Source organism: Gigantopelta aegis, chromosome 8 (genome assembly GCF_016097555.1).
Source record: "Gigantopelta aegis isolate Gae_Host chromosome 8, Gae_host_genome, whole genome shotgun sequence".
NCBI classification, from domain to species: domain Eukaryota; kingdom Metazoa; phylum Mollusca; class Gastropoda; order Neomphalida; family Peltospiridae; genus Gigantopelta; species Gigantopelta aegis.
In genome coordinates, this window is record NC_054706.1 from 6,760,047 (window position 1) to 6,777,697 (window position 17,651).

The 17,651-nt window shown below is 32.7% G+C and overlaps 1 protein-coding gene across 3 annotated transcripts in view; it reads right to left on the bottom strand.

The window, feature by feature from the left end:
• Window positions 1-11,550: 11,550 nt before the first annotated feature.
• The window catches only part of LOC121380242 (cyclin-dependent kinase-like 2), a 41,170-nt gene continuing 35,069 nt past the window's right edge, over window positions 11,551-17,651 (bottom strand). For all 3 annotated transcript variants that reach the window (XM_041509070.1, XM_041509071.1, XM_041509069.1), the window contains one exon: window positions 11,551-14,943. In XM_041509070.1, coding sequence (XP_041365004.1) covers window positions 14,899-14,943 — 45 coding nt within the window. In that variant the 3' untranslated portion in view covers window positions 11,551-14,898. The remainder of the gene's footprint in view (window positions 14,944-17,651) is intronic.

Here is a 17,651-nt window from a genome sequence, read left to right on the forward strand (position 1 = left end):
TGATGTGTGAAAACCATATTTTCACAAATTATGAAGCAATGAGTGAAAATATGGTTTTCACACATCACAAGTTGACATAAAAATCGTATTCGAAAAAAACCCATTAAATGGTCTATTTATCATAATTCATATACAATTTTCCTACTTATTGACAATATCTTTTGCTTTTTGTTGTTAATGATTACCGGATAACTTGCTTATGTTCAGTTTTGGTAATATACTGGTACTTTTAAAACAAATATTCATTTTGTAGTGGCTCTATTATTTATTTTATATGATTATTGGTTTTCTATAAGTGTTATTCTTTGTTTCTCTTGTTTTTCATAATTAATGGTTTTCTGTCAGTTATGAGTTTTTAAATGGTTGTGAAAATAAATAGAAACCAAACATTTTGGATAATTTTTCTTTATATAATGCTTAACAGAAATAACTGATGCTTAGAAAATTTGATTGTCACTTATAGTATTTGGTATCATTCACGGATGTATTTCTTTTTTTCTTCTTTTATTTCTGTGAAATTTTAATAACAAATAATGAAAAATCACAAATATTTTTATAATGAAAGTATTGAATTAATATCACAACTTCATGTCTTTTATTCATGATACAAAATTTTTATAAACATTTTATTTTTTAATGTCATGTTTTATCACTATCATTTAGAAACGTGTGTATTTTTATACCACAGATCAATGCATATCGTTTGATCGTATAAATGAACATACTCCACATGGGCATCTCTCTAAAGGGTATTCTGATGGTTGTTCACATGGTTGGTGTTACAGGTAATTTTTCTCAATTGCAGCCAGTGCTCCACAACTGGTGTAACAAAGGCTGTGGTATATACTATCCTGTCTGTGGGATGGTGCATATAAAAGATCCCTTGTTGCTAATCGAAAAAAAAGAGTAGCCCATGAAGTGGCGACAGCGGGTTTCCTCTCTCAATATCTGTGTGGTCCTTAACTGTATGTTTGACACCATATAACTGTAAATAAAATGTATTGAATACGTCGTTAAATAAAACATTTCCTTCCTTCTTTCAATTGTTTTCACAGGGAGGTCTGAAGATGTATATTCTTGTGTAATTTCCACTTCCCTCCCACTAGCAAAATACTAAATCTGTCATACAGGTATATACAGTACCGGTAGTTTCTAAACTTATAGACGGCGACACATAACAAAATTCTGTTATTCAATTGTCTCCCTTTGTACTGGCTGCATGTCTTCATTATGGAAAATCCTAATTTGCATAGTAAAGTCACTTGATATCAATGATTGTTGTTAAGAGTTTTAGTCATCGATATAGAGTACAAGATTTATTGAATATCAAACAAGATTTCATTACTTAAATATCATGTGTAACTTTCAAGGTAAGTAATGTTCTGTTTTCACAAGGTTTAGTGAATATTCTATTTATTATAATAAACTTTTGTATTCAAATACGATGATAATGTGTGATGACATGAATATCTGTAGTGGAACATATCACTTTGATACAAACATTTTGAACTGTACATGTAATAAACATTTTTCTTTGATGCATAATATCCGATTATTTCAAGTGTTTGGTTGGAAGTCAAAGTAACTATTTATTTAGTTATGTAACACTGTTGATGGCATTGAGCCAATTTTATTAGGCATTGTAAAATGTATTTGTTATTACAGCATTTTGTTACTATTCAGTTACTTAATACTTACCATACATCTTGCCTAAATTATGAATTCAGGTCAATCTAATGTGTTCCTTGTCAGTCTAGTGCTGGATGTAACTATGAATACATTTTATTCAGTCTGGTGTTGGATGTAACTATAAATACATTTTATGTTAAGCAACAACAAAAAAGAGAAGAAGACATATGGACCTCAGGAACTAGTGTTATTGAATTTAGTATGTTGAGTTGATGTAATGTACTTAATCCCGTTAACACATACTTTACATTTTACACTACTTTTGCAAATTGTATCACATTTTAAAGGATTTTTATCTTATTTATAACCGGTCACATCAGCAAACGGGGCCCAATTTTACAAAACATCGTAAGCCTAGTTTTGCACGTAAACGTAAATCATCGACTAAATCACAATTCTTATTACTATTATAGTACAACAAATATAGCTAGAAATGCACATATTTCATTTTCTTTTGTCCTTAAAATGCTCCATTTTCCTTAATGATATAATTTTTTGTGTGAAGTAGATGCTGAACACTTGTAAATGCGTGCTCGATATAACTGCTAGTTGCAGATGTAAACTTACGATGTTTTGTGAAATTACCCCAGGCTTTTATTAGGTTCTTTGTGGTGAAATTGAATGCAATCGGTTACATTATTTCTGTTTCACATATGAGCAAGCATTTCAAAATATCTTTTGTTTGTATATTTTTTAATCACTATCTACGTTTGTTTTTTAATTCTATTTTTATATTTTCATTAACTTAAGTATTTTTGCTGATGGATTTGTACTTGTGTAATAAATATGTATTTGTACAGGTGTAATACACTCGTATTTGTACTTGTGTAATAAAAACATTTGTACTGGTGTAATATACACGTATTTGTACTGGTGTAATACACATGTATAATACACACGTATTTGTACTGGTGTAATACACAAGTATTTGTACTGGTGTAATACACACATATTTGTACTGGTGTAATACACAAGTATTTGTACCAATGTAAACATAGATGTGTACCTTATTTATGTAATACATGGATTTGTGGATTTGTACTGGTGTAATACACAAGTATTTTTACCAATGTAATACATAAGTATTTATACTGATGCATAAGTATTTATTCATGAATTTGTACTGATATAAATACATTAGTATTTGTACTGTGAAAGTATTGGGGGGGGGGGTGAAATAACTAAAAATAGCTTGCTGGTTAATATTATTAGTCCTCTACATTAACTTTTCTGTCTAGGAGCCAGATGGAGCCTACTACTATTTTTTATATATATAGATAGTACAGAATGTTTTAGTCGCCAAAAGTAAAAAATGGCTGCATATGTGACTGAATTGGTCGCAGCGTATAGGGTTGCTGGTGTTGGTGAGAGGCCATGTCAATCCGATCTGGTTGTTTTGAACTTTGGTTTTCAGTCAGTTGATCGCTATATCCTGTATTCTTGTTTTTGTCATCCGTCCATTAAAAGTATCATTCATAGCCAAGTACAGCAACATGTTAAAATTGATCAGTCATAGCCAAGTACAGCAACATGTGTTAAAATTGATCATTCATAGCCAAGTACAGCAACATGTTAAAACTGATCAGTCCTAGCCAAGTACAGCAACATGTGTTAAAATTGATCATTCATAGCCAAGTACAGCAAAATGCTAAGATTGATCAGTCATAGCCAGGTACAGCAAGATGTTAAAATTAATCATTCATTGTCAAGTTCAGCAAACTGTTAAAATTGATAATTCTTAGCCAAGTATAGCAAAATGTTCATTGTCAACTACAGCAAAATGTTAAAATTTTTCATTCAGTGTCAAGCACAGCAAAATGTTAAAATTGGTAATTCATAACCAAGTAGAACAAAATGTTACAATTGATCATTCATTGAACACAGTGAAACATGTTAAAATTGACCATTGCCAAGTACAGTGAATTTCATCCTTGTTAAGTACACTGAAATTAATTAAAGTTGATTATTAACAAAATGTGTTTGAAATTAATCATTGTTAAGTACAGCAAAAAGAGTTAGAATTAATCATTGTTAAGTGCAGCAAAAAGAGTTAAGTACAGTGAAACACGTTAAAAAGCCAGCTACATTGACTTGAAGAACACAGTCTTTGATTTAGGAGCATGAAATACGCCTCATGAACATTAGCGGTACAGCCATGGCCATACCAGTTTTTGAGCCAGGAACAGTTTTTTTCTCTTCCTATGGCGTTCACATAGTACAGACCTCATCACATATATTGCTTTCATGGCCATACCAACTTTTAATTGCTTCCAATGTTCCTGATTGCACAAGTGCTTACTGACACATGTTACTGTATTGTGATGTTCAAATTGTCTTCATAGACATTCTAAAGTAAATTTAAATTATTTTTTATATTATTATATATCTTCAATTGTGCCTTGAAATATTAATGGTTTATTGTCATCAAAGTGAAAAGGTTGATTGTAAAGCTATTCATTGTTGAACATTAGCTATGCAAGCAAAAAAAAATCAAACATGTTTTAATTAGTTTACATTTTTTACTTGGTAGTTGTATTCGGTCATCATCTAGCATTATGTCCTGTAGGTTGTAGCTTTTTTGTGATGTTGTGTTCAAACCCTAACTGATGAAAGGCTTCTTGTGATGTTATGCATCTGACGTGTATCAAGACATGAATCATGGCCCCATGCTTATAAAACATTTACAGTCTAGACTGGAGACTAACTTAATAATGTCTTGGGAGGTTAATGTCATAACAACAGATGCCATACAAACTGAATGCATACTGCATCAGTAAAGATTTGAGTCTTAAGTTTTATAAGCATGGGCTCCGGACTGGGGTGGGGGTAGTGAGGAGCGCTTATCTTAAGAGTATATTGGATAAATGGATGGACAATGTGTGGTTGATGGGGAGGGGGAGGTTGATGGACAATGTGTGGTTGATGGGGAGGGGGAGGTTGATGGACAATGTGTGGTTGATGGGGAGGGGGAGGTTGATGGACAATGTGTGGTTGATGGGGAGGGGGAGATTGATGGACAATGTGTGGTTGATGGGGAGGGGGAGGTTGTTTGTGTTTTTGGATGGTTTTACATATTTCTGTGATTTTTATGTAATAAGTATTGTTTCTAGAATTTTATCTTAGAAAGCAAAACTTTATGCATAGATGTTAGAGCTTAAATGGGATGGATGGGTGCATGGTTGGTGGGTTGATGGGGCTTGTCAGAGGTTGGGGACCAATTCATGACATTCCTGTGATTCGTGTCATATAACCAGGACTGTTTAGTATGGATATAAAACCATGTTCTAGGTAGTGGGTTCAACTGAAAAAGGGTAATTTCAATGGAGGATGTCAGTGTTCAGTAAATTCACTATAAATCCATTAAGCTAGGATGCATAACCAGAACCCCTCTCTTGGAGCCAGGCCTGGATGTTGAACACCCAGAAATACTGCTGAGAAATCTAGTAAGCCGTTCAGGTTATATAGACTATTTGAAACTGTGACAGCTTCACATGCTAGTGGTAATTGTGTTGATTTTCCACGTCAGATGACCATCTTTAAGTTAGTAATTATTTCACTTTTGAAAAAATATCTTTTATATTTCAGATTTCTGTAACAAAGTTCTCAGTCATATTGCTAAATATATCCAGGTTTTTTGTCATATAATAGAAAAATAGAGAAATCATCATATGTAAATTTAAAAAAAAAAATTTAAACAAAATTTCTGTAAAACTTGTTAATAATTGTCACAATTACGTGAGCTTTATTGAGTCTCAATCAGTCTCATATATTTATTATCTTCTGTAAGCCTTCACCTGTTCAAATATTCTAAAATCTGTTTGTTAATTAAGTCTTTCATATTATTTACATCTATCTTTATGTCATGTAAAATAGATTTGAATAATGGAAATATTTGATAGTCAGATTTATACATCTTGATTGGATTCAGATCTTATTTCAATCCACTTGTTTTCCAATGTTAGATCTGATAAAAACCTACTTTATCTCATGTTCAGGTGACCTTTCATTTAATTAATCAAAACTGTTCATATTACCATTCATTCGACAAATCAAAACACTGTTCAGGTGACCTTTCATTCACCTAAAAATATTGTCCAGGTAACATTTTATTTAACCAATCAAAATACTTGTTTAGGTGACCTTTCATTCAATCAAAACACTCCTTTCATTTGATTAAAAAAAGAGACTGTGTCCAGATGAGCTTTCCAGGCGCAAATTTAGTGGGGGCCCCAAGGGGCCCGGGCCCCCCCTATTTTTTGGGTCAAGTTATTTTTATTTTTTAACTATAGCATACACCATGGCTGTTGATACACATTGGCCCAGTTGTTCAAAGCAATGTGTATTACTGAAACAACTGTTTCGATATTTCTTCCCATTTACCGGCAGCTGCAGTCAACGGAAAACCAGCCTAATATGGGAAGGAGAGATGACCACTTTAACTTTAAAAAAAAGAAGACCAGAGTTTATGAAATTTTGAAGATAACAAAAACAGTATGACAATACCAAAAACATACGTTAATATAGCTATTTTGTTACTCAGATGCGAGGAAATCGCGTTTCAGGCCACTTAAATTTCTAAATTTCGCGGGGGAGCATGCCCCCGGATCCCCCTAGGAATCTCGGGGCCCCCCCTATTTGAAAATCCTGGATCCGCGCCTGCTTTCATTCACCCAATCAAAACATCACTGGCATAAAGCTGCCAGCAGCTAGATGAATCTATAGTCATTCCCACACACAACGCCTATTTTCATACTATGGAATTTACTACAAGTTATTTATTTCTGAGCTGATTGTTTAAATTGCAGACAAAAATAGTTGTGTTTTTTGGTTTGTTTTTTTCAAAAACAGTTACCGGTACTTTTTTCTTACGTCAAATCAAACTGAAATTATTTACACAAAAAACCCCAATATTTTTGTAGGAAGGGACAGACTTTAGAATGACTGTTCAGACAGAAATTCACCTCAATATGAAATATTGGCCGAGAAGACGTTGCTAACACAAGTGAAATGTAAAATGTTAACTTCACAAAGATTGTAGTTAGTGTTGCTACATGTGTTCATCATAGCTTACTAGCAAGTTATTTTTTGTAGTATTCTTTGCTCATGCTATAATAATCAATTGCTAAAATTTGGTTGTGCTAATGACTTTACAGATTAATTATTGTTAACACTTGCATGTATTGTCTGCTTTTAACATGTTTCTGTGCAATACTATTGTTCTACTTGTACACTGAATATAGCATTATCTTTCTCAGTTCCTACAAATATTAAAATATTTAATTATATTGTGCAGTCTTGTTTTGTATTCATATTATCGCTGTAAAAAAAAAAAATATATATATGCAGACAGTAGCACACAACCACAAACACAGTGGACACACACTGATATTCTAAACAAGAAAATGTATTTAACATGAAATTATAGTTGTTAAAAAATCTCTGGTAGTCGAGGAACAATGGCTGCAAACTAGGGGTAGCTGAACATTCTTACAATTCAATTCCAAATCCAACATGCTCTTACAAAAACCTATCTAAAATTCTGGTGTTTTCCAATTATTTTGCAGAGCTTTTCACCTCATATGGGATATTTATGACCACACAGCAAACTTTTCACCATGTGTAGGCTACATGTATGTGACCAAATGGAAACGCAGAACTGACAGTTGGAAGCAAACTAGCTCAGCATTTAGCTCATCGAGTGCTGGGGAAAAATTGCTATAAGCCAACAGTTGAGCAAAAGCCTCGTTACATTTTGCTCAGCTGATATGGTTTCTGTTGTGTGCAGAAGGCCGAGGAAATTGGGATCTTCATTTCACTTCTGACTTGGGGCAGGATTTAGCTCAGTCGGTTGAGTGCTTGCATCGCAGGATCGAACCACCTCAGTGAATCCATTCAACTGATTGGGGGTTTTCTTATTACAACCTGTGCACCACAACTGAACAAAGGCTACAATATATGCTATCCTGTCTGTGGGAAAATGCATATAAAAGATCCCTTGCTGCATTAGTAAACATATAGCAGGTTTCTTCTGATGACTACTTGTCAGAATTACCATGTTTGACATCCAGTGCCGATGATTAATTAATCAATGTGCTCCAATGATGTCATTAAACAAAATAAACTTTTTAACTTTCACTTCTAACGGGGGTGGGGTGGGGAGGTGAAGAAAAAATAAAACACAGTAAACTTTTACATTTTATTTTATTTTCAGTATGCACCTGAATGCAATGTTTGTAATGTGAAATAATATTTCAAACGTTTGATTTCATGCTAGCTTTTGATTGACAATATTTGATGGACAATATTTTGTATAATTTACATTTCAGACATGCACCTTGTTAAAATAATAAATCACATTTAACAAAATAATAACAGGCACATAATGTCAGGCACATTCTAAAAAAACAACAAAATAAAGATAAAAATAATACCTAGACTCTTTAGATTCAAATACAAAGAGGTATTAGTGTTATTTATCTGCAACATATTAATATATTTTACACACCCATTTAAGAAAAATACCATGTGAGATTTATATCACATGGCAATATCCAACATGTTGGTGATCAATTTACAGACATCTGATTATCTGATGATGTCCAAAATGACAAATTTCAACCATCCACTGAAATGAACACTACAGATACTGACTGTTATCAATGAAGCACAAGATAGCTGTGCAAGAGCTGTAAATATACTGATGGAAAGAAATAAAGGAACACGTGTGTAATAACATCAAATGTTGACTACAGCCAAAATCCTTATCCACAAATATCAGGAAATTAACTGTGTTACTGGATGTCAACCCCACAGTACTGACATGCAGTGTCACAATACATCTCTGTATTTTATACAGAAATAACTACTCCAGTAGTGAATTACACTTGGTCTCTGATACTATGTGTTCCCTTATTTCTTTCCATCAGTATAATTTAGTTGAGATGGAAATCGGGTTTTTTTTTATTAGACTGTGAAACAGAACACTATACTTGTATCCATTACAAGCCCATGCACACACCCACCCACCACCTATACAGATCTGAGATGTTGTTTTACATGCAATAGTGTCTTTATCTTTTACAGTGTCAACACTCACAAAGGTCCTTTTTCAGACTTACAGTACAAATGAGATTACATTTGATATAGTTGTAGTAGATTGCAATTCTACACAGTTGTATTACAAGGTGATATAGTTTACAATTCTAATACAAATATATAGTTATAAATTACAATTCTATACAATTGTAATAGATTACAACAATACAGTTGTGACTGAAAACAACTGGATATAGTAGCAATAACTTAAAATTCTAAAGTGTAATAGATTACAGTCTATATTTTTAAACAGATTACAATGTAATGCAGTTGTAATAGATCATATTTCTATATTGTGGTATCAGATTAGAATACAGTTGTAATAGATCATATTTCTATATTGTGGTATCAGATTAGAATACAGTTGTAAGAGATCATGTTTCTATATTGTGGTATCAGATTAGAATACAGTTGTAAGAGATCATGTTACTGTATTGTCGTAACAGATTAGAATACAGTTGTAAGATGATATTTCTGTATTGTGGTAACACATTAGAATACAGTTGTAAGAGATATTTCTGTATTGTGGTATCAGATTAGAATACAGTTGTAATAGATCATATTTCGTATTGTGGTATCAGATTAGAATACAGTTGTAATAGATCATATTTCGTATTGTGGTATCAGATTAGAATACAGTTGTAATAGATGATATTTCTGTATTGTGGTAACAGATTAGAATACAGTTGTAATAGATCATATTTCTGTATTGTGGTAACAGATTAGAATAGTTTAATAGATGATATTTCTGTATTGTGGTAACAGATTAGAATACAGTTGTAATAGATCATATTTCTATATTGTGGTAACACATTAGAATACAGTTGCAACTGATTACAATTCTGTACAGCTGTAGTAGATTACAATTCTATACAGCTGTAGTAGATTACAATTCTGTACAGCTGTAGTAGATTACAATTCTGTACAGCTGTAGTAGATTACAATTCTATACAGCTGTAGTAGATTACAATTCTATACAGCTGTAGTAGATTACAATTCTATACAGCTGTAGTAGATTACAATTCTATACAGCTGTAGTAGATTACAATTCTATACAGCTGTAGTAGATTACAATTCTACACAAATGGAATAAATTACAAATCAATAAGCATGTAATTGATTACAATTCTATACAGCTGTAGTAGATTACAATTCTACACAAATGGAATAAATTACAAATCAAGCATGTAATTGATTACAATTCTATACAATTATAATAGATTACAAGTTGAAATATTACTTTAAAAATTATCTTTTTCCAGTGATGTATTACAATGATTTACAAACTTACATTCTTCAATTAATTAATACATTACGGATGATCTTGGTTGTGCAACAAGTTTACATTCTGGTATATTAGGCCATTATCAGTTAACTGCTCACTTTTCATCCTAATTGTTTTCAAAATGGCGTGATTTATGAAATTTTATTTTTTATTTTATATTTTGAGGACACTGGAAATACTGCACATCAAGCCTTTATCATTAAGGCGAGTGAGGAAAACATTTTAAGTGGTCATTGTGATGTAACATAGTTGGTACAATGTGTGGTGATAGCGTACTGTGATACAAGTACAGTCTGTGAAGTGATATGAGAGATGACACACAACAGCAGCACAACATTCATTTCTGTTTTGTTTTCTTCAGTTTGTAGAACAGCAGTAGAGTGACAGATTTTACCACAGCAGACCAGTCAAGTGGTGCTGCATATACGATATATTTTTGTATTTGAGGACTTTTCTTCTCTATATACTCTGTATGTTTTATATGCAACACGCACAAAAAAACCCATAGATTATCCCCATTCTAAGATTTATTTTTATCAGCTATTACAGTTAAACTGATGATTGTTCAAGTTCACTGGTTATGTAAAAAAACCCATGAATATTTAAAAATACATGTACATTGTAGGGTTTTTTATGCTGTTCATTTAAAAGCATACTTCACTGTTTAAGGGGAGCTATCACTGACTCTCCATCACTCCCCATGATCCAAGTTAGGGGAGCAATTGATCACTCCCTTAAAACATTTTCATCGTGAGGTCTGTATTTAAGACAGAAAATGACCTACAAAAACAGATGACAGAAAGAACAAATTCAATATTCCCAGATTAAAAAAGAAATTCTTAACTTCAATGCCTGACCTGACTACAATATTTGTATCTGGCTGTTCCAGGACAAATGGGAACATTGAGAATAATATTACTTATTATTTCAAAATAAATAGCCGCCACATGAGCCATTATGAATCTAGCCACAGTCGTATACAAAACCATATACTTAGTGACACACACGGTTACACAAATATAGGAAAAGATACACTCAGTAAAACAAACAGAAATACAATTTAATTTGCACACACACATACAGTTTGTGCAAGGACATGCACATACACACACACATGCATGCAATCACGCACACAAACACTCAGACATACATTCACACAGGTATACTAACATACAGATCTGACTTCAGAAAGCAGCTAGATGAGTAGAAATTATTATATTTTTGATAACCAACTCGTAATACTGTTAGGGTTTGTACGGTCATGTACATATTGCCTTCATTACTACTTTAAAAAAACTTGTATAGTTGGTCATATTATGCAGTTAGTCCACATTGCACAAATTATTATAACAAACAAAATAAAAGTAAGTATTTTACAATCAGCAGTTATATTCAAAATTATTTTCTGCTAAACCATTTTTATCAAAATTAAAAAAATAAATATTTTTGTTATCTTTTCAAAAATTGGAACATATATTAAAAAACATTTTTTGTTTTTTATAAAGTGATCATTTTCTGTTGAGGCTTTAAAAAAAACATTTGAAATAATTTCATGAAAGTTATTTTTAAATTTGTAAAAATGTATTTAGCAGAAACAATATACTAACAGATTTTGAGCAGTCAAGGATTTAGGTATATAATAAACAATTGTAAAAACACATCTGCGATACACTAAAATTTCTTTTCAGAAGAAAAACATAATTTATTATACAAATATCAACGTATAGTGGGAAATATGTGTACAAATACCATGCATGAGAAAACATTGCAATAAATATTTAACACTCAATCAAACATCGCAATACATATATCACAACCAATCAAACATCGCAATACATATATAACAACCAATCACAGGTGAGATTCCGTCTTTAGTAAAAACAGTTATCTAACTACAGGTGTACACATCAATAGAGAAATTAGAAAAAAAAATAAAAAAAATAAAAAATTTAAATTGTGTGAACAAACACCAAGGTAGTGTTCAGGCCATAACTAATGATTAAATACAACTCGGAGTACAAAGATATTATTTTTATGTTGATTCCTATTGGGATCACTGACTTTATCAAGTGGTTTGAGAAAAATAATAGCAATACAACACATACTTCACACTAAAACATCCACATGGTCCAAGCTGGACCAAAAACATAATACATGCATCTTAGATATTTTGGTTTGAATTTGTGTAGTCAAATTCAGATGGTTTCAGACAAACAAAATAATGGCTCATGAAACATAAACTTTCCAATAAGCATTAATATAAAATAATAATAAGAAGAAGAAGAAAATAAATTTTGAAAACAACTGTTATAAAATTTCGACTTAATTCAAGATAAATTTTATTTGGCAGTTTCGTGTGGACAGTTTAATTATTTATCCTACATTGTGTTATACTCATGACATCCAATAGCCAATGACAATAGTTTAATTGGATCTTTCATGAACTTAAATTACATTCAACATAAAAGAAACCACCCTACCTTAATAATGGTAATACAAAAATGACTACTTTCTCTTAGTATGCTAATAACCAAGTACTATACATTACTTATAAAGTCTATCTTAAGTTATACATTTATAAAATCCAGAGTATGTCTGGACATCCTGGTGTTTGTGGCAGGTCATACTATATTTTGGGCACAACAAAAAAGATATGTATCTTTGGAACTAAGGTTAGTGACTCTAACATGTGTACGTGTCGTATGTATCACAATACAGCAGCCTCAAATCAATGCATTGTATCATGGACCTCATATAATGATACCATATAGTCTTATCTTGGACCTCGTATCATGATAGGATATCGTCTTATCGTGGACCTCGTATCATGATAGGACATCGTCTTATCTTGGACCTCATATCATGATAGAATATCGTCTTATCTTGGACCTGGTATCGTGATACGATATCGTCTTATCGTGGACCTGGTATCGTGATACGATATAGTCTTATCGTGGACCTGGTATCATGATACGATATCGTCTTATCTTGGACCTGGTATCGTGATACGATATCGTCTTATCGTGGACCTGGTATCATGATACGATATCGTCTTATCGTGGACCTGGTATCATGATACGATATCGTCTTATCTTGGACCTGGTATCGTGATACGATATCGTCTTATCGTGGACCTGGTATCGTGATACGATATAGTCTTATCGTGGACCTCGTATCGTGATACGATATCGTCTTATCGTGGACCTCGTATCATGATACGATATTGTCTTATCTTCACAGCTTTATAACAAATGACTTCATTCTCTTTGATAATTAAATACAGTGTATGTGGAGAAAAAAAACCCCAATCTATTATATATGTGAAACTACATTTATGTCACCAGTTCATTTAACTACATATCATACCAAATGTTATAATATAGTATCACACATTCAGAGAGAAAATATACTTCATAAACAATAATTGGTTATCATATGGTACTATAAATATTACTTTTAATTATTACTGTCAAACGTCATAAAGTAAGTTAATATTCATGTCATACCATTTGTTAAGTATGTTTGTATCAAAGCTACATTGTCCTCTTACATTGTAAATGCTTATGTTCATGATCAATCAGAGTTCAATCAATTATCACACATGGTGGAATTTCAACAGGAAGTATTCAGAAGAGGGCCTCGTAAGTTGTCAAACTTGTGCCCAATTCTTTTGTTCTTTGTACAATAAAATATGTTTGCATAAAGGTACTCATAAAACATGCTGTGTCATCAAAATGGTAGTGTGTGCCAAATGGCGACATCAAAACACTGCCTTGAACATCTGCCAATGTTGGAACCGCCCAAAAAGACACAGGATGTATAGAAATGAAGACTTTAAAGACTTTCTGTCCTGGACCAAGTTACTGGCTATCCAGAGATTTGGCCTGCGACAGACATGCCTGAAACCTTAGTGGCATATATGGGCATGTTAAAGATACTCTCTCTCTTTAAGCAGAACATTTTAAGTTTCAACAAGTAGTATGACATAATGTTTTTACAGGACCATGTTTCCTCAGAACTTCCATTTTCTCATAGCATGTGATAAAGATCATACTAGACGTAACTGGTCAACTATGATGTCCATGGAATACTGCAATACCACACTGTCATATTAATGTTGTATGACTTTATTTGTACCAAGTTTGTTAACACCACTTTTAATCTGATGCCAGATTTTTTTTACCGACACCTGCACAAACCCACATTTACATTCACCATCCAAAGCAATCCTATTACAAACAGTAGTACCTATTCAAGGTTAGAAAATTGTATACCATACTAATCAGGTTAATTAACGCACTCGTTAACTAGTATTTTTGTCAAACCACCTTTCTCTCAGTCTCTACCATCAAATTAAAAGCATTTATTCTACCAAAACTACGATCAAACTGATACTGGCTCGAATTACTATGAATACTGATTCCTTAATACTGATACTTGTACTGATACAGTTGAGCAACTTCTCCATTTCAAGAATTTTACTCTCCAAATAAATATGCACATGCACAGAAGACACTCTTAAATGTAGATACTGGTACACACAATAAAATACACTGAAGACAAACATGTGTTGTTTGTTGCAAACATCTTCTTGTATGAACACGTCTACATAAAACCAGCTCCTCTCTCTTTTCCAAAACATAAAACACTGATCACTGACAGACGGATGGATGGACGGACGGACAGATGGATGGACAGATTTGTCTTGTTTGGCATGAAGATGACATACAGATGAGGCAACCCCATAGAACAGAGCCCTCGTTTCTCTCTCTTGCTTTCACACAGCGAGTCCACGAACACCTGCTGAACACTGATCACTCATTCTGATGTCAGACATTTGGGAGGCCATCGCGGTCCATAGAGAAAGCATCTTGCTGTAAAGAGATAAAACTTGCAACAATCTAAAACACATTCACAGGATAAACATTACAACACAGAATATCTTTGTTTGAACATGAGACTTTTTTGTATTGATTTATCAATTAATGCATTATTCAAATTACAATGCAAAAATAGTGGGGTTTTGTTTGTTTTATTGGGGAGGGGGTATTATTTAGTTTTTAATATACACGTTTTTTAAAATATTAAGCAACCTAAAGAAAGCTGACGTTTTACTATGATGAACATTCAACTAGGATGTGAGAAAAGCATATTTCCACATGATTTTAACAAAATGCTCAACAAAGTACAGACCTGTCAACCTTTAGTCAAGAGAAAGCAGGAGGTGTGTGTTGAAAAAGCAGGAGATTTTGTAAAAAAGCAGGAGATTTTTTTAATTAACACAATTTAACCCAAAATCGCAAGATTTAAACAAAATATATATTACAATAAGTTATATGAATACTACATAATGTCATATATACTTGTTAGCCTTAGATCTTGGCATTTAAAAAAAAAAAAAATATATATATACAGTATATATATATATTATTATTATTAATTTTTTTTAAAAGTTTAAATATTATTATGATTTAATACTTAATTTTTTTTTAAATAAGTCTTTTATCCAAAAATGTTAAGAACAGGAACAAGAAATAAAAAAATTAATTAGTACATTTACGGTATTACACTTACAGCCTTACAGGTTATGTTACATCATCATTTGTGGTTAGTGCACAGGTATACCCAAACAACGTCAGATATATCATAGTAACGTTATGTATGTAACTATAGCATTTGTATTACGGGTTTCTGTTTGGGGATACCTGTGGGTTAGTGTAGCTAAGTACCTAAGACAAATTTATATAAATCTTATAAATTAATATTCATTTTTTACTATTATGAGGAACAATGGTGTGGTATTTATTTAAAATCATTATAATGATGCAATATATATTGTATTTCCATTAATCATAAGTAAAACCTCATTACGGACATCATGTGAAATTTACCAGAATTATACCCATTTCCATGAGTAACTTTATGTCAAACACAACATTTATTAATTGTACAAAAATAATCTCTTGAAGTGTACCCTTGTTACCAACATTTTACTGCGCAAACATACAAAATTAACTGACACAAGTATGTTTATGTAGCTAATTGGTCTTTTCGTTGTCTTGCTGTGACTTGTGATTTCAACATGCAGCGTGTGTATCGCTGTCAACTCTGGGCGAGAGTCCGACACTTCAGATTCGTCATAGTTGCATTATCTAATCTATTGGGAAGACATTTTACAATTCAGAGGCGTTATTAGAACTAAATTGGATAGTTATATATATGGCAACACTGAATGGCAATACACAGCCTGTTGAATTAGCGGCAACACGCTTCGTAGCCATTACGATGACAACAAACATTATCATAACACATCATTTTATAAACTCCATGTCTTACTTTGGCAAAGGTTAAACAGTCGGGACAATTCGGCCTGTTACATTCTCGGAAACCGAAAGTAGTTGACATTTTTCGAATGAGAATGAGTTACTTCCCTTATGTTATTTTGGCAAAACGGGATCAATTTTTTTTTATACTTATACTTTATACAAAAATGTCATTTAACAGGAGAAATTGTCTCCCGCACAGATTTGATCAAATACCGAGAGACTCCCGCGGAATCCGGGAGGGTTGACAGGTCTGAAAGTATCAGTTGACCATTACCAAGTTACAAGGTGTATACCACTAAATTAAATTTCACAGTGACAACAGAATCTGGTACAGTAATATTAGCTCAAATTGACTTAAAAGGAATTTACTGGATAAAACAACATTTTATGCCAACAAGTCCTGTCACATACGTCACCAATAGCAAGTGTGGTCATATTTAATGAGACATTCATAGTTAGATACACTTTGAACTTTTCGACTCGGTGGGATGCTATTTGGTATACTTTTTTATTTCATTTCAACTTATTTTCGTGCTTATATCCAATTAAGGTTTAAGCACACTGTCCTGGGCACACACCAAAGCTATCTGGGCTGTCTGTCCAGGACAGTGGGTTAGTTGTTAATTGTTAGTGGTTAGTGAGAGAGAAGAGGGTGTAGTGGCCTTACACCTACCCATTGAGCCCTTAAAGGAATGCTAAAGCAAGGCTTTTGGACTGGTGTGCATATTCAACGATACATAATGCACATTATTGCTTAATATCAACAAGTATAATATCATAGTTAATTAATAAAACGGTTAAATGTGACAGCTATTATATATAACGGGTGCAGCCATTTTGTACTATCCCTATGAATACTCCCTCTGGTGAGCTGGTGGTTACGTAATACCTAATGTGTCACGTCAGGAATTACCAGTCTTCTACCAGTCTTCGAAATGAAGAAACAAAACATACCTGATTTTTGTGGATGCATCGCAATGCATGTTCTGTAATAATATCTATCCCAGTAACACAGCAATGTGTATATGTGGTTTATTTTTCTATACAAAATAAACCATCATTGTCAAAGTGTTGAAATAACTGTATTATATTTTGTATATAAATTAACCCATGTACTGAAATAATAGTCGGAGTGTTTTCCTGCTTAATTGGTCTTTTCTTTCCGTGGCCTGTACCTGTGGTTCTTGATTGGCAGGTGTATATTTAGACGGTCCCTAGTCACACTAAAAAGACGTGCCTCTTTTATTAAAATCACA